General features: G+C 41.4%; 1 protein-coding gene across 1 annotated transcript; it reads right to left on the minus strand.

The window, feature by feature from the left end:
- Positions 1-8652: 8652 nt before the first annotated feature.
- On the minus strand, positions 8653-16646 carry Arl4 (ADP ribosylation factor-like 4). Its single transcript, XM_067135594.2, has one exon. It carries the CDS (start codon positions 15504-15506, stop codon positions 14850-14852), a length of 657 nt encoding a protein of 218 aa, XP_066991695.1. The 5' UTR covers positions 15507-16646; the 3' UTR covers positions 8653-14849.
- Between the last annotated feature and the right edge of the window lie 6993 nt (positions 16647-23639).

The following is a 23639-nucleotide window of genomic DNA, read 5'->3' on the forward strand; positions in this document are numbered from 1 at the left end:
TTTTAGAAGAATATCTATTTAATAATCTTTAATAAAAGGCATCCACTTCGAATTTTCAATTTACGAAAACAGGGCGTAGTTTTATACGAAAACATTTAAAATAAAATTATTTATATTAATACGGTCTCTGTGAAGCAGTTTTTAAAATTCACTCTCACTTAAAAAGGTAATCAGTTCAAATATATAATTCTGTTGACAATGACAGTTAAGTGTATTATTATTTGAGCTTTTCTTTTTGACCGTAATTAAAATGTATTCTTGGTCGCACCTTTGATAGACTAAAAAGCTGGACAAAAGCCTGTTAGGATTTATACTAAAACGCATGTTCACAAAATAAGATGTGGATGTGATATGTCGAAAACTTTCCTCGAAATTGCAAGAGGGACTTTTTTCAGACAGTAGCACGATCACATGTCGAATCATCAAGGAAGTTCGTGTGTAGCGTCCACCATAGAAAGATACTGGTTAAGATTCACGATTGTTCTTAAATTATTTTATGTAGTTCCGCGGAGGCCGGCCCGGTGGTGTACGGGTAGCGTGCCTGCCTCTCGCCCGGAGGCCCCTTCGATTCCCGGCCAGGTCAGGGATTTTTCTCTTGACCTGAGGGCTGGTTCGAGGTCCACTCAGCCTACGTGATTAGAATTGAGGAGCTATCTGACGGTGAGATGGCGGCCCCGGTCTCGAAAGCCCAGAATAACGGCCGAGAGGATGCGTCGTGCTGACCACACGACCCCTCGTAATCTGCAGGCCTTCGGGCTGAGCAGGCCAAGGCCCTTTCAAGGGCGTTAAATGCCGTGGGGTTTGGTTTGGTAATTCCGTGGAACTTCTACATGACGTCGCGGAATCCCCGTTGGATATCATTGATATATGCAATAACATTCTTCAGGTTTTTGTGTGATCAGTCATTGTTCCGTCTTTCGACCTTGCACGGTGTTTAGTACTTGCTATCAAAATTATTCGGTAGATTACGGGACCGAGGGATAGAATGGTGTACGTGATGTCTAAAGAAATAATTTTCCGCGCTGCTTAATTCTACGCACTTGGCTAGTAATACACCATCAGCGAGATGAAAGGAGATTGCGGAAGAAATGCACATTTACTCAGCTCAGGTCGATCTTTGCAACTCTATACAAACCACCTCTTTATCCCAGATCATAGTTAACGACTCTTCAACAACTGACAAGTCGTGTGATTTCCTTCCAAATGGAAGCAGCACGAACTAACTTCAACAAGATGAAAAGCCTCCTCTGTAATGATAACCTCAGTCTGAAAGCACAACAATTTGTTAAAAGTTTCTGTTGGTCAGCATTACTACATGGTGTTGAGACGTGGGCTCTCAAATCCAACTCCGTTAGATGACGAAGCTTCTGAAATGTAGACCCACCTTAAGACCTTAAAACGAGCAAAAGTAGGTCGTAACATTTTATTTGATCCTTCTTCATCTACCGCTTTTCCCCACCTGTGAGGTTGCGGATAAAAACTTTGGATCTGGCCCTGCTTTACGGGCGAATGCCCTTCCTGACGCCAACCCTATGTGGAGAAATGTAATCACTATTGAATGTTTCTGTGGTATCTTGTCTGAATATGAAGAGGAAAGTGTTGGTACACAAAAACACCCAGTCCCCGAGCCAAAATAATTAATCAGACGTGATTAAAATCCCCGACTCGGGACCCTCTGAACCGAAGACCTCAACGCTGACTATTCAGCCAGGAAGTCTGACAAATTTTGTCTTTAATTACGCAACACAAAGTACAGTACTTTGGGCACGTTATGAGGGGAAGGAAGTGCCTAGCACGCTCTGCAGTTAATATTGCGTGAACAAATTAAGAGGGCAAGCTTGATATCTGTTGCAAGAGAATCTGTCAGAACGACGTCAAAGAATGGACGAGGAATGAACAGCACCCAACGGGTTTTCCATCAGTCCCAAGACAGGAGAACTTTCGCCGTAGTGACCGCTATAGCGTCCGGGGAACCGGACATGGCACGTAAAGAAGAAGAATATTAAAGACATCCACAGTTAGCAATTGAGGATGCCGATAATCATGTTACACTGCTAAAAATGTTAAACGTTTTATATCACTCCAGTACTACTTAAAAGATGCTGTTCACATGGCATGTACTGTCCGGCTCCTCGACCGAGTAGTTAGCGTAGTGTTCTTCGATCCAGTGGGCCCCGGATTCGATTCCCGGACAGGCCGGAGGTTTTAATTTTAAATGGCTCGGGTATTGGATATTTGTGCTGCCCCCAACATCCCTGCAACTCACATACCACACTATCCTCCAACTACAATAGCACGCAGATGCCGCCCACCAAGGTAACTAGAATATACCACCCACCCTCATCGCAGGGTCTGCCTTACCAGGGCTACACCAGGCTAGAAATAGCCACGGGAAATTATTTTGGTACTTACTCTTTTAAAAATAACTACAGCTTGCCAGATAAAACGTCTTTACTATCCGATCCCTCAAGAAATGATATTGAAACACATTCTGTTTCGGCTAAGGCACTCAACAACCATCGCAAAACGGAGCTCTCTTCTGTTATTAAGATCTCTTGATGGACAAAAATCATACAGAATTTTCTTACGTATAATGTGAATCAAACAATCAATGGAATTCTAAAATATGTAGTTTTGTTGAATATTTAGCGAAATAACCTAATTTTCAGAACATACTTCTGCCGTTTAGTAGAAACCAGTCGATGAATGAGCTGTCCAATAAAAATAACACAAGTTATAGTCAATAAATAACAAGAACAAGGAGCTTGGGAAGAAAAACCACAAGATTTTCTCATACATAACGTTTATTGTGTTTATATATATTTATATTGTTCCCAATACGTCAGGGGATTTTTACAAAAAATAATGATTCTACTATCAGTATGTTTTGCAAAAAACGGAAACTACACTCAACATCAGTGATATGATGCTACACCACATTGAAGAGGATGAGGAAGTTTAGAAACAATACTAGGTCTTTGCACATATACAGAACTATACAGCCAGTCCTCAAGGAGTCCATCAACAAGAGAATCTTAGGCCAAACATGGAGATGCTTACAGGTAAAAGTTTGTACAATTGTATACAAGCCTACATCAACGTTTTGATACAGGAGATATACTGTATATATAACGAATTAACAATTAAATGACACCAAACATCGCTTATTATGGAACACTGTTAATATTTCATAACTGTACAGTACTAGGTAGAGCAATAAAGTAGCGAGTGTGAGAGAGAGAGAGAGAGAGAAAAGAAGAAGGTATGTTAAGTAGTGAGAGAGAGAGATAGAGAGAAGAAATGTGTTGTACAGTTTTCTGAAAAAGAAATCTTATGCAAGTTTATCAAAACAGATTTCTCACGAATGTCGTCAGAGTTAAATGTTGGACTAGCTGTTATTAAGTTATATGAAATTTATAAAATAATTTTAAAGTCTGCTTTGACAATAATACATACACTGCATGTGATTGATGTAAGACTGGAGGAAAATTAATCCAAGGCCTGAGATAATTGTCCTTTGGCACAGTATTTAGATACAATTACAGATTTCCTACAATACAGGCGTTCACATTTACTGCCAGTATAAGAGTGAAAGTACCACTTAAGATGCTTGCTGTTGTATAAGGTAAAGTCAAGAGTTAAACAGTATATATATAATGCGTGTGTGTAAAATGTTATCTTTGTAAGGAACCAATCCTACTGACAAGAGAACGTTTGCATAATATTAGGGAGACGCAAAGTAAAAAAAACTATCCAACGTAAGAAAACTCTGAGAGAAGCTTTCACTGTTACTGACTGGAAGTCAATTTCATACAAGAAATTAATGACATCAAAAGTATGTTTCACTCATAGAGATTGTAACGTAAGGATCCAATAGGATAGAATATTTTAGCGTTCTGCTAAGAAAAGGTACTTAAAAGACTCTTCTACACGTGAGCTGATTCTGTAATCGAGCTCGGAGTAATTAGTCTCCAGAGCTGCAAGGCCTTCGCCAATTCTTAAACCTGTTGTACACGAGCAAATTTTTGTTAAATTCGAGACTTCACAAGTTTAATTGTCAAATCGCTTCCAATACTTGAGCAGTCTTGTGAAGTCATCAAAAGTCTTGAAAGTGAATTAGAACATATTCTAATTCAACAAAGAACTGACAAGTCTTTGACAGAATTGACCAATGGAATTCGAGTATTAACGGTGCGCTCAAGGTCGCTAGACATTCTGGAATTGTTGCGAATTTTAAAAAAATGGATGTCTGTGTATTAATAAGTATGAGGCTCATCCGTGCCTATATTCAGTGGACTCCGTAGAATCCCACAATAAAATGAATAAAACGGCAACGTACGAGAAGATTGCCAAAGGAATATCTCGAGGAAGTGGACATTTTTTATAAGTAAAACAAAGTTCAGCAACATTCGATTTATGACGATGATGACGCGTATTATTATTAATGAATTCCTAATATGTTTTCGAGTAATAGGATATGAATTTCCGTTGCATTACTATCATTTTCATTCAATTCAATTGAGTAAATGCAATATAACAAATTCTGCAAATGATGTTATGGCAGTAAATTCATTTAAAAAATGCTGAAGATAACCACATCAATATTTTTCCTATGTAAATTGTTTATTGCGCTTTTCTCTTCTTTTTAAGAATATATTCCACTGCTAGTCCAAGAACCAAAACTGCTGTTTGCCTTCCCTCTATGTTGAAACAAAATGCTATCAAACCTTGCAAAATCTTTTCAAATCTTGTCAAACCTTTAGCAATGTTGAACAATCTTTGAAAAGATTTGACATTTTTTTCCCCCCCTGAAGTATTGAAAGAAAACTTTGACGGTGTACAACAGGCATTAGATCTCATTTTAATTGTCTTAGTCTACCCTTTGCTTTTATTGCAGTGTACTTTAAGGGCTCTCGTCCATTGGAAGCGGAAACCTGCGATGACGATTTCGTACGAACACGCACGAAAACGGACGAACGATCCAAACCGCTGATTCAAGCGGGACTGCGTCCATTGGAACAGGCGGTGTTCGTCAGTGAACGCACGAATACCTGCGAACTATCCAGGTTGGTTTATTTTTCGGCCGAAGAGCTGCGTTTTATCATCAATGCTGAAAGGCTGATACTTCCGGTACAAGATGGGAAGTATTTGTGGGACCAGCGATAGTCTCATTACCACATGTGGGAAGTGCAAAAGTTGTTATGGAACGAGGTGGCGAGAGAAATGGATGAGCCAGGTAAATGTTATATAGTTATTCATTTTATACCACTTTACTTGATTCTTGTATCTGAAGATTCTTTATAACACAAGTTCAAAGTGTAATTTTCACTAAAAAAATTTGTCCGCCTCCTTAGCGTAACGGTTTGCATTATTAGCTGCCGTCCTTGGTGGCCTGGGTTCGATTCCCGGTACTGCTAGAAATTTAAGAATGGCAGGAAGGCTGGTAACTTATGTGGTTGAAATGGTACATGCAGCTCACCTTCCATTGGGGGTGTGCCTGAAGAGCTGGACCGCCTCGGGATGAGGACACGAGTTTACTTTACTTAATAAAAAGCTCTAGCAATATTTATATTTTCCCGTCCGATCACTTCATACCTACATCTGATTTTTTTTTTTGTAAAATATGTTCTAAAAATGCCGTATATAATAAATCATTGCCTCCAGTGTTTGAATTATAGAAAATAAAGATGCAGTTTCTCATTTCAGATAAATGTTATGAGCACTGATGAGAGAGAAACATTTCCGCTATTTCTATTAACTCTCGCCGTTACAAAACATCTTTCTTTCTTTCTTAATCTGCTTACCCTCCAGGGTCGGCTTTTCCCAAGGACTCAGGGAGGGATCCCATCTCTACCGCCTCAAGGGCAGTGTCCTGGAGCGTGAGACATTGGGTCGGGGATACAAATGGGGAGAAGGACCAGTACCTCGCCCAAGCGGCCTCACCTGCTATGCTGAACAGGGGCCTTGTGGAGGAATGGGAAGATTGGAAGGGACAGACAAAGAAGAGGGAAGGAGGCGGCCGTGGCTTTAAGTTAGGTACCATCCCGGCATTTGCCCGGAGAAGTGGGAAACCACGGAAAACCACTTCGAGAATGGCTGAGGTGGTAATCGAACCCACTTGTACTCAGTTGAGCTCCCGAGGTTGAGTGGACCCCGTTCCAGCCCTCATACCACTTTTTCGTTCGTGGCAGAGCCGGGAATCGAACACGGGCCTCCGGGGATGGCAGCTAATCACGCTAACCACTACACCACAGAGGCGGACTGTTAGCAGAAGTGTATCTAATGCATAGAGCTCACAAGAATCTTCAGGAGAGACCATCTCACACATACACCTACTAAATAATTCGGCCCAATACGCAACCAAAGGACGCGCGATTTCGGACGAACAGACTTCGTCCGAACTCGCAGTTCACAGGTTTCCGCTTCCAGTGGACGAGAAGCCTTAAAGCGATGTTCGAGAATGCTATGCGCAAGTTCGCAGAGCTTGTAGATCGTGGTCTAGAAGGTCTTCTGACGCTTCACCGAACACTGTTCGCTCTCGGCGAAGGTCAGTAACAGACTGAGCGAGAGCAGACCCTTTCAGAACGCCGAACGCAATCCTCAGCGAAACGTCGGGAGACCACATCCGTTCTGGACCACGGTCTACAATACCAACCCGGAAAACTTGTATACACGCAGAAGTGTATGAGTCTGCGAAGTAAGAAGTTTCATGTTATCATACCTGCTGACTTCGGAGTTGAATAAGAATGAAGTTGGAAATACCATGGCTTTACAATAATAAAAATATTCTTATAATCATTTATCTGAATTATACCTTCAATATCATATCGTTTCCATCACAAAAGAAAGTATAGAAACCTTAATTATAGATCTCAGGCCATGGACCAAGATTCTCAGAACTGCAGTCAGTCTTGTGTTTGGAACATCGAAGAGAACATCGGAGTAAGTTGGTAACCATAGTAATTACAGTACTACAGTATCTTAGCATTCCATTCTTTGGCCCTCTCATACATTAATTAATTTAATGAGGAATGACTGAATCAGAAATTTCAAGTTTTTCTACAAGCTTCTAAAAATATTCACATACAAATAATTATAAGAAAGCTGTAGGGTACCGCTTTCTTTTTCTTGCAATAATGTCATAGAAAAATTGCACTATCTTATCCAGATTTCCTCATCTCCACATATAGTTAACTTAAATTATTATTCTTTGGTTTCATCAACATATTAATAGTTCTTAACAACAAAGTTATAAGATAGCAGGTAACAATACCTGGAAGTTAAAAGTTTAGAATAAAGGTCAACTGTTTATATAGAAATTAACTTTCAATTAATATCAAAACGGTATATTCTTTAAAATAATTGTGGCCCTCTACGGGACGGCCACAAATATTTTGTCATGGTCTGATTCCATGGACATTGTTGCCAACGAGACATAGAGGTCTGTTCCCTTTTTCTTCACAAGCACAAATCGCCGTCGAGAATACGTTTCCCTTGCCATGCCCTGTATGTTTTGTTCTTTGTAATTTGTTTTGCGAAGCCGGTAAATAAAAATAGCAATAGCAAAATACAATCGCCAATATGGCATCTGTCACAGCAAACTATCGAGAGTCTACGTAACAACCAAATGAATTAGGACGTTGTTAGGTAACGCCTTTTCTTCAGCTTATCCCAGATATCTTAGGGGTCACTGGAGCCAACCAGGCTCGTTTTGGCCAGGGGTGTCCGGCAGGATGCCCTCTGATGCCATATGGTTTCTGAGATGAAAATCTCAACTCAGGATCGAACGGGGTTCGAACCTCAGCCTTCCGCGTGCGAAGAGCTGATCACGCCACCCCACCCTCTTAATGGCTTTTCATTTGTCTACCAATATGATTTCATTCCCCGCCTAAAGGGTGGCCAGTTTTTAGTTACGACGGCAGTCATGTTTTGGAGATTATTGAACACTTCAGAAATTTACTGCAAGTACCGAAAAAGCCCAGTCTGAAATTTTACATTACACGGAAGGTGTACAAGTTACCATTACCAAATAAGCAAAAAAAAAAAAAAACAATCATTAACTTAGAAACGTGTTTATCTTAAACGTGGGAAGAGATCACCAAATCTATTGCGATGTAACTGTATGCATGAACCAACAGGCCGATAGATCTCGTTAGCAACGCTGCCGTAACAGCGAACAATACAAATTTCTCTTCAATCAGTACAAGCAGCATGCTTGTAAATAGAAGTGAAATATATGAAATTCTACTCCAGAGAGAATTTTTAAAATATAGTTTGTTACCTGAGTGAAGAAGCAGATAACATTATATCAAGAAAATGTGCGAATTGTACAATCGCATGACAAAAAGTTATCGAAGCACCTTTGGTTTTTACGTTATTCTTTCCCATACACAACAAATACACATACCCAGAAAGCGTATTCATCTTAATTACAAACTTCACTAAGACAATAAATAAATAATAAATAATTGTGCTTGATTTTCCCGCATCCAGTCGAGGGCTGTCTGGAATAACCAACACTTAATCGATTGTAAAGGATTAGTAAGAAGTTTGACTAGTTTTTGAGCACTAGCTGAAATTACATCCACTTAAACGTAAATGTTTCAACATCAGATTTGCTTGAACATTTTGGAAGTATAATTAAAAAAAAAAAAAAAAAAAAAATTCTCAATATGAACTCATTTCCAGTTAGAGGCCTAAGTAACTTAACAGGATTTTATTTCAGGGGAGATTTTAACGGACTAATAGGTCTATGGCTTTTTGTGCTGCTGATCTAACATGCAAGCCTGCTCCTATTTCTTGATAGAGACTAGAGCAAAATGTAGCTTCCACTGAAGTCTCAGTCTCATTTATGGCTGTGACAGTATGGAAGCTGCTGAGGTAAGGGTGGTCCTGAGTAAAGACGCTCACTGCACTAGTGCGTCTGGATGTTATGAAAGGTGCAACTCATAGTTTGTCATGCTGTAATAGCTCTTTCTGGCTCAGTCAGGAAAGAAATGGAAAACTACATCGACCCTAATCATGTCTAGTACACCTCATTTTTGTGGTTTCTTCGTTGGTGCTATGTGAGGAACCAACCAGCCTGCGGACTGATGACTTGAAGATCAGATCTAACAAAAAGAGATACGAAGTAGGACGACACTCGCTCTTCAGCGAGTTAAGGCGGAAGTAACTGACATGAAAGTAGCGGGAATGATTGTTGATAAGAACAGCTGGAAACAATGGCAGGAGGTACTCGGAATGAGTATGTATGTCCAACCCCCGCCCTGTAGCTATGCGGGGTCGGGTATGAATGAGATGAATCTTCGCAGCGAGTTTTCATGACCGGATGCCCTTCCTGACATCTTCATCAGAGGAGCTAATGAGATGGAATGAATAACGTTATAACCTATATGATACTAGGAAGGGAGAGAGTGAAACCAGGTGCCGGCACAGAAGCCTACTCCTGTCGAATAGCATCAAGGTGTTTGCTCAAGGCTGTAGTCTCCTTATAGACTTTGCGCCTCAACTGTGGCCACCAGGCGAATTAATGAGGGGATAAAAAAGGCTAAATTAAGAATACATTCGATGGATGATGCTGTTCGCATTATCTGGCTTCAGTGGTGGGGTTATTTGAGTTGAATGGAGGATGACAGGTTCCTAGGCGAATAATGGATTCGACCAAGGAGGGGAAGAAAGTAAGAGAGGGAACAAGGCGACGACGGTTAGACTCAGATTTTAATGATAAGAAGCGTGCAAGTAAACAATGCCAAAGAGCTAGCTGTAAATAGAGGATTGTGGAGGCACTTAATTCACCGAGGCTTGCAGACAACGCGTGTACCGAGCTCGATAGTTGCAGTCGCTAAAGTGCGGCCAGTATTCAGTATTCGGGAGATAGCAGGTTCCAACCCCACTATCGGCAGCCCTGAAGATGGTTTCCCATTTTCACACCAGGCGAATGCTGGGGCTGTACCTTAATTAAGGCCACGGCCGCTTCCTTCCCACTCCTAGCCCTTTCAGCGTGGGCAATAATAAGCAAGGATAGCATGGATCAAATTTAGTCACCAGTCAACAGACATTCGGTAATAAAAAGTTTAATGACAAACCTAATGTTTCCGATGTGATCATGCACAGTTTTCAATGTGCTATACCCTTAGAATATGAATAACTACCCCGGCTCTTACTCGGAAATCGCGGGTTCAATTCCCAGCTCGTCCAATAACTTTAATCCTGGAAAGCCAAGCACTCTGGCTGAGGATGGCGTCAAGCTTGTCATGGGCCTCTACAACAACATATGCGATTTATACACTTCGAGAGGAATTTATACCCCCTCCTCCTAGCGCCCAAAAAATCCTTGTAAATATAGCCGTAATGAGAATTTTTGTCTGGCTTCTTGGTCTGGTCTTCAGTTCAGAGGGCCCCGGGTTGGATTTTTTAAATCCGTGAATGCTTAATTCTTCTCGCTCGAAGACTGGGTGTTTGTGTCCGTCTTAATACACATATTTATCTTTGTCCAGCTCCATGGCTAAATGTTTAGCGTGCTGATCTTTGGTCCAGTGTGCCCAGGGTTCGATTCCCGGCCGGGTCGGGGAGTTTAACTTTCAATAGTTAATTCCGACGGCTTGGGGGCTGAGTGTGTGTGCCGTGCTCATCATTATATTTCATCATAGATAGGGGCCCATCCTCACAGACGCACAGGTCGCCTATACGGCGTCAACTCGAAAGACCTGAACCAGGCCTCTTCGGAGACCACACGCCATTATTATTTATCTACACACACCACCACAGGAACACATGAATACATCCCTTTAATTAGGGTAGGTATCAGGAAGGGCATCCGACCAAAAAAACTAGGCTACATCCACCCAATGTGACGAGCCCAAGAAATTGGGAAAAGTCCAGGACGAAAGATCTCGTCCTACTACAGTATTCCGTCAAAAAAGGATACCAAGGAAAAAAGAGCCCTCCCCATCAGTTATTGCGAGACCCAGGTCAACCGACCGACTGCTACTTCTTGAAGGCAGTGAGTGTCATGCATCACATAGCCATTAACATAGGTTCCCGAGTTCAGGATCGCTAGTTTTAACACGCGACTCTTTTTTTAGAGCTTGTATAAAATCCATCGTAAGACGGTAATGTATGATTTAAACCATAACGTAGGCCATGCGATCATTGGGTCATGAAACGAGCTTTGTTACTTGAAGACAGCGGGCAGTTTGGAGATATATTAAATTTTACAAACGACGAGACTTTTTTATGCGAGATTGAACTATAAACATCAGACTTTCCATTTCGAAAATATCACATGTACTGACAATAGTTACCAGAACTGTCGACAATGCGCACCCTTTGCAGGGTACAGGCCCGAACAAATATCCCATGGTGCTTCATCCCTGATGGGCTTTGGCCTACCAAGCGACCACTGCTCAGCCCGAAGGCCTGCAGATCACGAGGTGCTGCGTGGTCAGCGCAACGAGCCCTCTCGGCCGTTTTTCTTGGCTTTCTAGAGCGAGGCTGCCATCTCACCGTCAGATAGCTCCTCAGTTGTTCTCGCGTAGGCTGAGCGGACCTCGAACCAGCCCTTAAGATTCAATTAAAAATCCCCAACTTGGCCAGGAATCGAAACTGGGGCCTACGGGTAAGAGGTAAGCTCGTTACCCTTACAGTTAGACTCAGACTGCGGGGCCACATTTTAAGAGAATAATAATTTTATTATCATTACTTTTAAAGTTTTCGGAGATGCCGAGGTGCCGGAACTTTGTCCCGCAGCAGTTCTTTAACGTGCCAGTAAATCTACCGACACGAGGCTGACGTATTTTAGCACCTTCAAATCCACCGGACTGAGCCAGGATCGAAACTGCCAAGCTGGGCTCATCCGAAATTGCACCACAAAAATGTTTGCGTCCTGAACCTTTTAGCTTTTGAATATGACGAAGAAAGTACAGTATGTCAGGATTGAGTGAAAAATGGGCAGCAAATTGTAGAGAACAGGCAGAACATTAAACACCTGAATGATGGGTAGTAAAAAGAAGGAACGATCAATAAGAAAACGAGTAGAGGAACTGATATTGACCTTAATATGGAATCCGAAACACAGGGCCGTGACTTTTCGTTTTAAAAGTCCCACATGCATTGGTTGGAATTCGAACCGCGGACGCCTGGGTGAGAAACCGGTGTCTATTACTCTCCCTGGAAGGAAAAACGTAATCTGGCTATTATGAGAGGTAGGAGAATGATTTTCTTGTCAATGAGAAGTGATAGATGTAGGCCACAAGAAAAAAGAATGAGAACACACACACAGTGAAAATGTAAAAAACCGAGTAGACGTTTTGACTTTTGTTTTGATCATCGCGTGGAATCCGAACCAAGGGATCGTCACTTCTCATTTCAGAAATTCCACTAGCAATGATCGGGATTGAAATCGCGCCTGCCTTCATGACGTTACTCAACTATCACATCACCCACTAACAGAAAATGGGAAAAATGGAGACTATCATTGATGGAAGGGGGAGGGTGCCAGAGAGTGAGTACTGCTAGGATTCAACTTTTTAAAAGGCTAAAAAGTAATTTTACAGGCCTGAATATGAGTTCTTAAAAAGACTATCGTAAAGGAAGATGCAAAAAAAGAGAAAGAAATGCCGAATAAGTGCCGGAGGAGACGAGACAAACCCTATCACATAGGTTATTTCAACTGGCAATGTAACAATGACTTAGCATCTCATGCAACAACAATTTACAGAAAGTAATCACAGCAATTACGCTTAACAATGTGTTAAACATTTCAAGAAACAGTTCAAACTTCACAGGCACTTCAAGCAAGATACAAAACAATTCATTTTTAAAAAACTGAGCAACTCATTCATTATCAAGCACGTACATTCCGTTCAAAAATGTTATATCCATATAGGCTATCACACCTAAGTAATATTCCTATAACTAAAGCCCTCCAAGTTTCTTCAAAATTTGATTACAAATCGTAGTACAGCCTCTTTTGGAAGACTCACACTTGGGTTTCATTTTCACCACATGCTAAATTGTATGTTCAGATACATAATTATAAGCCATGATTTCAGCATCTGATTACTGAAAATGAACTGCAAGTATCATGAGTAATTATGGCAACTAGACAGCAAGCACAAAATTTGCAAACAAATACACATCTTGAAAACTTAAGTCACCAAAAATGTCTGTCCAGAGGGAATTTTACAGCATTTCATATCAAAGAACCTAATTTAAAACTTTAGTGTGGTCTTGAGAACTCAATATTCTGCTATCATCAACATTATTATAGTGAAATTTTAAATTCTTGTTCGTCAAAGAAATAAAATGAAACATTATAACCGTAGCTTACGTTAATGGCCTACATATTGTATAACGTTAGCAATGATTAAAACACATCTAAAATATTCATAACCTCACAAGGCACTAGGCAATATAAAAAGCAACAGAATTCTCACTTCCTTGTTTTCTTTGCGTACTGGAGATACAATCTTATCCAAATAGAATGGGACTCTTGTGTGGAATATTTAAAACTTACGGAGAAGGAAAGTCATCTTGTTCTTGCCCAAGATGCAATATAGTTTCTCTATCTCCTTTTCCCTAACTTAATTTTTCTATTCAAAACAATCAGTGTAAACATAAGGAACATTGGTACAAAACCATAGCAATGTTACCATGGTACAAACCAGAAAATTCAGCAATTTATCAGAGCTATTCAATTTTTAAATCACTCTAAATTGGTTTAAAAGACTTATCAAGAGCTCCCCAGAGTCGAACTATTTCAATATAACGATATGTCAAACCTCAAGACAACTATTGAAAAAGAAAAGAAAAATCAAATTATCACATTGCCAGAAGAAATGTTAGTGTTACAATCAATATTTTCCAGTTGTATCTCGAACTGGTACCATAAATCTCAGTCTTTCAAGTGTACAAACATAGGTAACTAAGAACACTCGCTTCAAAGGCCATGCTGATCTTTCAACCAAGATAATACCTGCAAGATGAGCACAAAATCTTACTTGAGCAATCTGAAGATCAAGAACTGAAATACGAAATAAAATACTGTTTACGAAACTGTATTAAAACATTACAAGAATTGAAGCTAATGATCTGGATATAATGCCCTATATTTTAAATCACAAAATCACTGAAAAATTAATGAAGGATCAGAGAAGGTTCTATTGTAGTTTGCTACATAACAGGAAGCTGTACACCCATGGAGGTGGTAGCTTACTGTCACTAAATGCTTAGTTCAGTGCTAAATATAATCTGTAAATTTACTGTAATTCAGTGCCTTCATATGTTATTTCACTATATTTAAAACGGTCAGAGATAATAAATTGAAAACGCTGCAACAGGTATTGAAAGACTGAGTGGAATAATTTTCACACTCCCCTACATAGGCCTATGTCAAGTTGAGATAAAAAGTCGTCGAACACTAATAAAGAATGAACATTTTTAAAGTTAATAATGCAATTGCCCAAATAAAATACAATACCAGATATTATAATAAGCATGGCCTTCAGTCGACAGTTAAATCTCTTTGGTAAAAAGAAGTTTAAGGATTTTGAAGCCGAGAACACTAGGCGATTTCTCTAAATGGACAATGTGTGAAAGAACGTGGAGAACAAATAAAATGTCATAATGTAACTTTACAATTTGCTCCATTAAAATCCTTAAACTTTCAAGTATATCACTAGGAGATTGACAAGCGGAAGATGAGTGTGATGCATTACCTTTCATCCATCTCTTGTACACCTTACTGGGGGAGATAGCAGAGCTATATAATATATACACAGTACAAAATATGGCAGTCTTCATAATATAATAATAAATCATTTCAAAAAGAAATGAAAAATAAGATCACTTTATCTCTTCTTATTTTTACATTGCTTTGCTAATTTCCGCCTTTTAAGGATCATTTCATAGAGCGCTTCCATCCCTTCGTGAAGACCCTCCCCTGTAATGGCACAGGCAGGTTGAACGTGCCACATATGTTGGGGAGAACTGGGGGCGGATGAATTTTGACCTCCACTACCACTCCCACCACCTCCAAGTTCGTGAAGACCTAAAAGTTTCTCTAGTTCCTTCGGTTCTCTAGCCCCAGGAAGGTCTTGCTTATTAGCTAAAACCAATATGGGGACTCCCGTATTATCAGGTGATTTCGCCGTCCGAACTAATTCCATTTTGGCTTCTTCCATTCGTTCAATGTCCACACTATCCAGTACAAAAACTATTCCATCAGTGCATCGAGTATAACTTTTCCACAAGGGCCGCAACTTTTCTTGACCACCAACATCCCATACAAGGAAATTAATACCCTTCGCACGTCCAAGGGTACCTTTCACCTTCTCACAGTTAAATCCTATTGTCGGCACTGTGTTGAGATACTGATCAAACTTCAATCGATATAATGCAGTAGTCTTTCCAGCACTATCCAGTCCTAACATTACTACATGTAAAGTCCCTTGGGTCGAAGGAAGTGCGTCCAAAAGGGACGAGTTCTTACCCATGTTTGCTCCCATCACGCTGTAAACTGTAAATTGCTCAAATTAACTATCATAAACTTGAACTCATTTTAAAAGGATTAAGTACAAGTCCCTTACGGCACTTCAAAAATTGAAGAAATGATTTACTTCAGTAACACAGATTAAATGGAACATGTTTAAACCATCAACGTCATGTTCACCAAAAAGTTAAGTTTAAATGTCGCTGCAAAAATCAAGGAGCTAGCTGTTTATAAAATACACTCACAGCAGGGAAAAAGAGTAATATAACCTCACCTCATTCGTACGTAAGTTCAAGCGTAATACCTAAACTGACACACACGCACCGGGTAATCAGGAAGGAACTGTATTTCAGCTGTGTGACCTACTTCAGATAAGGTGCTTACTTTGGCCAAGAGCTCCGGTGCCGTTAGAATCCACCGGCTAGTTGCTGTCAGTTTTTCTTGTTTTGATCACAGCTCGAGGACCGCTCGCCGCCGCAGCAAGCCAGTCAAGCAAAACAACATAAAAATTAACCAATACGTAGCTGCTTCATTAACCACACTTTCAACCGGTAGCTTAACAGTGAATTATTTATGATTCTCCACTGATTTTTATTCACTACTAGCAAGAGGGCATGCGCACTACCAGAATTTACAGCAGCATAATACAAATCAATCGCCGTCGCATCTTCCTATCTCCGGCACACTATTATATTTTTAGCCAGACACACGGCAATAATAGAAATAACTTGCGCTTCAAGTTGATGTACGAGAAAAATCACGGTTCCACAAGTATATCTTGGGCTGACACGAAATATGCATTCACAGAATGATAACACTTTTACAAAAGGGCACATACGTTCACAGGTTCAGCCAGTTCTAGATTTATTCCAGATTGTAAACGTAGATTGTTATCTACTTCGAGTAATATACTCCAACAGTCTCAAGATCCTCTAAATAAAGCGCAGAAGGTTTCAAAGTTTGTGTTTACATCTAGAATTTGTAGGTTAAACTGTTTGAAGTCACCACTGTGAGCCAGAACTTTATTATGACGAACTCAATATTACACTTGCTCGACAGTTTTAAAGTCTCACATTTAATGTATAACGAACACCAGCTTCATTATTAGAGGCTGTGTTTTAGAAACAAACTGAACGAAGACACAACACATCCGACAACGAGCCTCGTTCATAACGAACTGAGCTTGTATGTGAGCAAACCGACAGGCTGTAGCTGTAGCACAACCTTACCTCTGCACAATGCCACCAGGAGACATGTTGGCGCTAGCAGCTGCGCGGTGCTCCAACAGTGCTCAGGTTATAAAAAATACAAACGCGGGAAGATGTAAAGGTCGACCTTGGGTGCAAGAGTACTATTTAAACTTGCCAAGTAATGATAAGTACCTGGAAACGAACGAGGCTAAGATGCAGAAACATAGTTTCTAAACATGATTAACATTTCAGTCGGTAACTTATCGATGCAGTAAGATGACCATAGTATTCTTGGTCAACACACTATTCGTATGCATACAGCGCACTACATTACCACAGAAAAAAGCGATACTGAATACATCCCTCCACCTCCACATAGCGATAGTGTCGGGACGGGCATCCGGTCGTAAAACTGGACCAAATCCAGCCGGCGTGCCGACCCACGGAACATGGAAATCCCCAGCCCGGTGAGGAATCGAACCCAGGGCCCTCTGAACCGAAGGACAGACATCCTAAAGATTATTATGATATACCGTACCTACTAAATTAATAATTAAACAAGCAATGACAAGTAATAGACTACGGTATTATGAAAGTGAATTTCACTTTACTCTGAAGAAAGTGATGAATTAATGGAAAAATATATTTTGAAAATAATAATTATACAGTATGTTACATTTAAAAAAATGCTATTTGTTCGCGGTGTCGACCTAAGAAGATCTTTTGCCCCCTACTTTGCACCATATGTTATTAACCTGCGTGTATTTGGAAATTGCGGAAGTGTTGAATGTGAGGATCATGTACAATTTAAAAAACCTGACCCGGCCGGAAAACGAACCCGGGACCGCCGGGTGACAGGCGGATGCGTTGCCCCCAACACCGCAGGACCGGACTAATATGTTACGTAATAATAATAATAATAATAATAATAATAATAATAATAATAATAATAATAATAATAATAATAATAATAATGTTATTTGTTGTACGTCCCACTAACTACTTTTTAAGGTCTTCGGAGACGCCGAGGTGCCGGAATTTAGTCCCGCAGGAGTTCTTTTACGTGCCAGTAAATCTACCGACACGAGGCTGTCGTATTTGAGCACCTTCAAATACCACCGGACTGAGCCAGGATCGAACCTGCCAAGTTGGGGTTAGAAGGCCAGCGCCTTAACCGTCTGAGCCACTCAGCCCGGCACGTACTATTAGAGACATCTGGAGAAATATATAGTTATTTATAATAGGGCATTTTGAGTTGATGTTTTTGCGATTTGTTAGATGTCTGAAGTATATCGCAAAGATTTGTTTTTTTTTTTTTTTTTTGCAAGTAGCTTTACGTCGCACCGACACAGATACGTCTTATGGCGACGATGGGACAGGAAAGGGCTAGGAATAGGAAGGAAGCTTTTTTTTTTTTTTTTTTGCGAGTTGCTTTACGTCGCACTGACACAGATAGGTCTTATGGCGACAATGGGACAGGAAATGGCTAGGAGTGGGAAGGAAGCGGCCGTGGCCTTAATTAAGGTACAGCCCCAGCATTTGCCTGGTGTGAAAATGGGAAACCACGGAAAACCATCTTCAGGGCTGCCGACAGTGGGGTTCGAACCTACTGTCTCCCGAATACTGGATACTGGCCGCACTTAAGCGACTGCAGCTATCGAGCTCGGTAGGAAGGAAGCGTCCGCGACCTTAATTAAGGTACAGCCCCAGCATTTGCCTGGTGTGAAAATGGGAAACCACGGAAAAACCATCTTCAGGGCTGCCGACAGTGGGGTTCGAACCCACTACCTCCCGAATAATGGATACTGGCCGCACTTAAGCGACTGCAGCTATCGAGCTCGGTCGCAAAGATTTGAATTGACGAACTGATATTCAAGGAGTGAATTTTACGAGCTGCACTCTCGTAGATAGTGCATAGTCTGTGGATAGGAGAATTTGAATGATTGAATGTTCGAACTATCCGCCTCTATGGAGTAGTGGTTAGCTTGATTAGCTGCCAGCACCGGAGGTCCGGGTTCGATTCCAGGCTCTGCCACGAAATTTGCAAAGGGTTATGAGGGCTGGAACGGGGTCCACTCCGCCCCGGGAGGTCAGATGAGTAGAGGTGGGTTCGATTCCCACCTCAGCCATCCCGGAAGTGGTTTTTCCATGGTTTCCCACTTCTCCTCCAGGCAAATGCCGGTATGGTACCTAACTTGAGGCCACGGCCGCTTCCTTCCCTCTTCCTTGTCCCTTCCAATCTTCCCATCCCCCCACAAGGCCGCCTGGGCGAGGTACTGGTCATCCTCCCCAGTTGTATCCCCCGACCCAGAGTCTGAAGCTCCAGGACACTGCCCTTGAGGCGGTTGAGGTGGGATCCCTCGCTGTGTCCGCGGGAAAAACCAACCCTGGAGGGTAAATAGATTAAGAAGAATGTTCTAACTACGTCCATTTGAAAGGTTACATTTATTCTACTAGTCCGCCTCTGTGGTGTAGTGAATAGTGTGATTAGCTGCCTCCCCCGGAGGCCCGGGTTCGATTCCCGGCTCTGCCACGAAATTTGAAAAGTGGTACGAGGGCTGGAACGGGGTCCACTCAGCCTCGGGAGGCCAACTGAGTAGTGGGTTCGATTCCCACCTCAGCCATCCTAGAAGTGGTTTTCCATGGTTTCCCACTTCTCCTCCGGGCAAATGCCGGGATGGTACCTAACTTAAGGCCACGGCCGCTTCCTTCCCTCTTCCTTGTCTATCCCCTCCAATATTCCCATCCCACACCAAGACACCTGTTCATCATAGCAGGTGAGGCCGCCTGGGCGAGGTACTTGTCATACTCCCCAGTTTCATCCCCCGATCCAATGTCTGACGCCCCAGGACACTGCCCTTGAGGCGGTAGAGGTGGAATCCCTCGCTGAGTCCGAGGGAAAAACCAACCCTTGAGGGTAAGCAGATTAAGAAAGAAAGGAAAAAATATATTCTTCTTCGGATCCTAAGAACATGACATTTTAAGAGTGCCAGGACAGAAAAATTCTACCGTTTATAATTTTGCACAGAAATGTCATAATATCGGATATCTGGGCTGCACGACTTGAAATTTAGGATAAATTCGTTATGTGTTGTCATTGTGTATCTTTTAACTCTATTTCTCTGAGAAATTGTCTATGCACTTTTTAAAAATATGTAATGTGTGTATTACATTAATAGCGCCATACATAACACATGTAATGGAGTACGTGTAAAATGGGAAGCGTTTTGGCTTCGAGAGGGTGCTCAGAATATGTTCAACCCAGCGGCCGCTATATTGTCGCATTATCCCGCCCACTGAATGCGCTGCTCTCCACGAAAAATACAGTATTACTTCGTTAAGTATCATTTGCGCCAGCGCAAATATTTTTACTTCATTACAACGACCATAACGGAAATAGTTTCCCATTTGACACAGACTATAACATACGCTGATGATGTTCTAGCGAAATACAGATACTTACGTACAGAATACAGTCTCAGAAGCGAGGCATTTCATGACTAGGGGATGGAACTCCATGTCAGCAGAAGAAAATACATGCTCTATAGGCCTACCAGAGGTTTTAATGGCGGCCCGGGAGGGCTTTAAAAATATATTTTAAGTAATGTGAAGACAGTTTTTTTTTTTTTAAATATGTCATAGCTAGTTCAAAATGTATTGTTATACCCTTTAGAGACCCAAGTCAGAACTAATTCCTTCTTGAATATTATTTCCTGTTTTTATTATTCACTTGGTCTATATGGATTATTTTTATTTAAAGAAACAAAAATCCAAAACTTCGGAGAAAAATGAGCCTTTACAAATGCCAATGCTTGGTCTTAACCATTATAAAAATGGCTATGGGATTCATACCAAATCTTGAACTCCATGTCAACCTCACTGTGGACATTTTTATGCAACGTAGCATGCAATGAATACCAAGAAATACTTTAATTGCGATTGGTGTAAGAAGCGGCTTCAATTCTTCATTTTAATGGAAGTACTCTTAGAAGTACATGGCTGGGATTTTAGGCACTTTGCGCCCTTCACACTTCTTCTTCTTCTTCTTCTTCTTAATCTGTTTTCCCTCCAGGGTCGGTTTTTCCCTCGGACTCAGCGAGGCATCCCACCTCTACCGCCTTAAGGCCAGTGTCCTGGAGCTTCAGACTCTAGGTCGGGGGATACAACTGGGGAGGATGACTAGTACCACGCCCAGGCGGCCTCACCTGCTATGCTGAACAGGGGCCTTGTGGAGGGATGGGAAGATTGGATGGGACAGGCAAGGAAGAGGGAAGGAAGCGGCCGTGGCCTTAAGTTAGGTACCATCCCGGCATTTGCCTGGAGGAGAAGTGGGAAACCACGGGTAACCACTTCCAGGATGGCTGAGGTGGGAGTCGAACCCACCTCTACTCAGTTGACCTCCCGAGGCTGAGTGGACCCCGTTCCAGCCCTCGTACCACTTTTTCAAATTTTTTGGCAGAGCCGGGAATCGAACCCGGACCTCCAGGGGTGGCAGCTAATCACGCTAACCACTAAACCACAGAGGCGGACTCCCTTCACACTACTCCTTCTAAATTGTTCTTCTGTAAGTTTTACCTTGACTACATTATTCATTTCAGTTTGTTTTTAAGTATTGTTTTTCCTTTTTGTCATTTGTCAAACATTAATTCAAATGAAGTGACATTGTTGGTCACAGGCTGAATTATCAGCATTGAGGCCTTCGGTTCAGAGGGTCCCGGATTCGATTCCGGGCCGGGTCGGGGATTTTAATTGTGTTTGATTAATTCTTCTGGCTCGGGGACTGGGTATTTGTGTTTGTTCCAAAACTTTCCTCACTATATTCAGACAACACACTACACTACCAACCGACACAGAAACACGCAATAGTGCTTACATCCTCCCATATAAGGTTGGCGTCAGGAAGGGCATCCGGTCATAAAACAGGGTCAATTTCACATTGCGCGACACTGTTCGCACCTGCGACCCCACAGGTGTGGGAAAAGTGGTAGAAGAAGAAGTGACATTGTTGGGTGTTCTTCTTCCGAACTCAATTGTCCTGGGTATAATAGCATTTGTTATGTATAATTTCACTCTTTTATGCAATTGTAAAATACAATTGAACTATGCATTATATTTCATACTGCTACCTACGTTTTATTTGTGGAATTTTACGAAAATTTGTCTATTATGCCTGGGGTTTCCAATGTGGCCCTCGAGCCCTTACTATTGCAAACCCCTGCTCTCTACCAAACAGGAATCAGTCAGTATAGCTGAATATTCAATGACTGAATGAGATCCTGAAATAATAATAATAATAATGATAATAATAATAATAATAATAATAATAATAATAATAATAATAATAATAATAATAATAATAATAACTTTCTCTTTAACAAGTAGAGCAGATTGAGTAGGATAGGCTACTTAAAGGGACCATAACAACGATAGATTCAAAGATTAATCACCAAATTCATGAATCAAATAATCTATATTACTCTATTAACAAACAACTAGGGAGCATAGGGCTTCGGCCTGGCTAGCCGAATTCTGCCAATCGAAATAGCCTAAAGATTTCGGAGTGAGATCGTCAGCCATATTGCTTGGCTTTCATGACGGGGTCGCTGCCTCTCTTAATAGTATCACTGCATTACAGCAACACAATATAAACGAACAAAGACAAGGAAGTGAGCAGAGAAACAAAAATGAGAATATAAGTGGTTCACCTTTCCACTCTGGTATATGGATCAAAAAGCTGGACACTGTAGAGTAAACTTTTTGCGAATGATGATGTTAACTCTATAGGTAGAGTCCTGCGCGGATATACGAAATAATATGCGCATCTGCTCCGCATCCGCACTTCCTTCATCCGCACCCGCATCCGCGAATGGTTATCCGCATCCGAAAAATAGTTCTCCGCGGATATTGTGAATACGTCGTATTTAACTACAGTATATTACATCTAAGATATTGAAATGGATAGATGTGTTAACATAATACGAATAGGCCTGACACCTGGCACCAGAACCCCTACAGTCACAGGTTGATGAGGGACTTTCTCTTGCGACAACTATCGACGTATTGACTTTTGTTCCTTACTTCCATTAATTGAGGACAGGAGCCAGCTAGGCTTAGGTCAGATTTTTGGCTTTTTGGTCTCAAGGCTCTTTACCCAACTACAAGCAAAACCAAGAGTATACCTGAGTGAAAATCAATAAACATCATTATTTAGAAATTATCAGCAAAATTATCCACACTGCCATAGAGTTTGTCATATGGCCCTGAGGTTCAGTCAGCCTACACCAAAAATGAGTACCAGCTTGTTTCCTGGGGGCAAAGGCGGCTGGGCGTAGAGCTAACCACTCTACCCCATCAAGAGCCGAGGTTACGGATAGTAGAAGCCTTTACCTTCCACCCTCCACAAGGGCCTTCATGGCCTGTACGGGGATGACTTTGCTTTTTTGCCATAGAGTTTATATCCGCCAAGACACTAACTTCGCGGATATCCGCATCCGTGCAGGGCTCTATCTATAGGGTAGTAAATAAGTTACAGGATTATGAGCGACTCCAAAATGAGCTCGACAATATGGTAAAGAGGAATGAAAAGTCAGGTTGTAAGTTTCACCAAGAGGAAAAGTCCTCTCAGTGTTAATTACTGTATTGATGTCCGGCTCCATGGCTAAATGGTTAGCGTGCTGGCCTTTGGTCACAGGGGTCCCGGGTTCGATTCCTGGCAGGGTTGGGAATTTTAACCTTCATTGGTTAATTTCGCTGGCAAGGGGCTGGGTGTATGTGTCGTTTTCATCATCATTTTATTCTCATCACGACGTGCAGGTCGCTTACGGGAGTCAAATCAACATACCTGCATCTAGCGAGCCGGATTTGTCCTCGGACACTCCCGGCACTAATAGCCATACGCCATTTCATTTTTTTTTTACTGTATTGATGGAGTGATCGTTGTAAATACCTAGGTGTTAATA

The sequence above is a fragment of the Anabrus simplex genome, chromosome 1 (genome assembly GCF_040414725.1).
Source record: "Anabrus simplex isolate iqAnaSimp1 chromosome 1, ASM4041472v1, whole genome shotgun sequence".
Taxonomy (NCBI): Eukaryota; Metazoa; Arthropoda; class Insecta; order Orthoptera; family Tettigoniidae; genus Anabrus; species Anabrus simplex.

Bases quoted from the DNA above. Each gene is read 5' to 3' on its own strand.
- Arl4 (XM_067135594.2), bottom strand. From the start codon at position 15,506: ATGGGAGCAAACATGGGTAAGAACTCGTCCCTTTTGGACGCACTTCCT.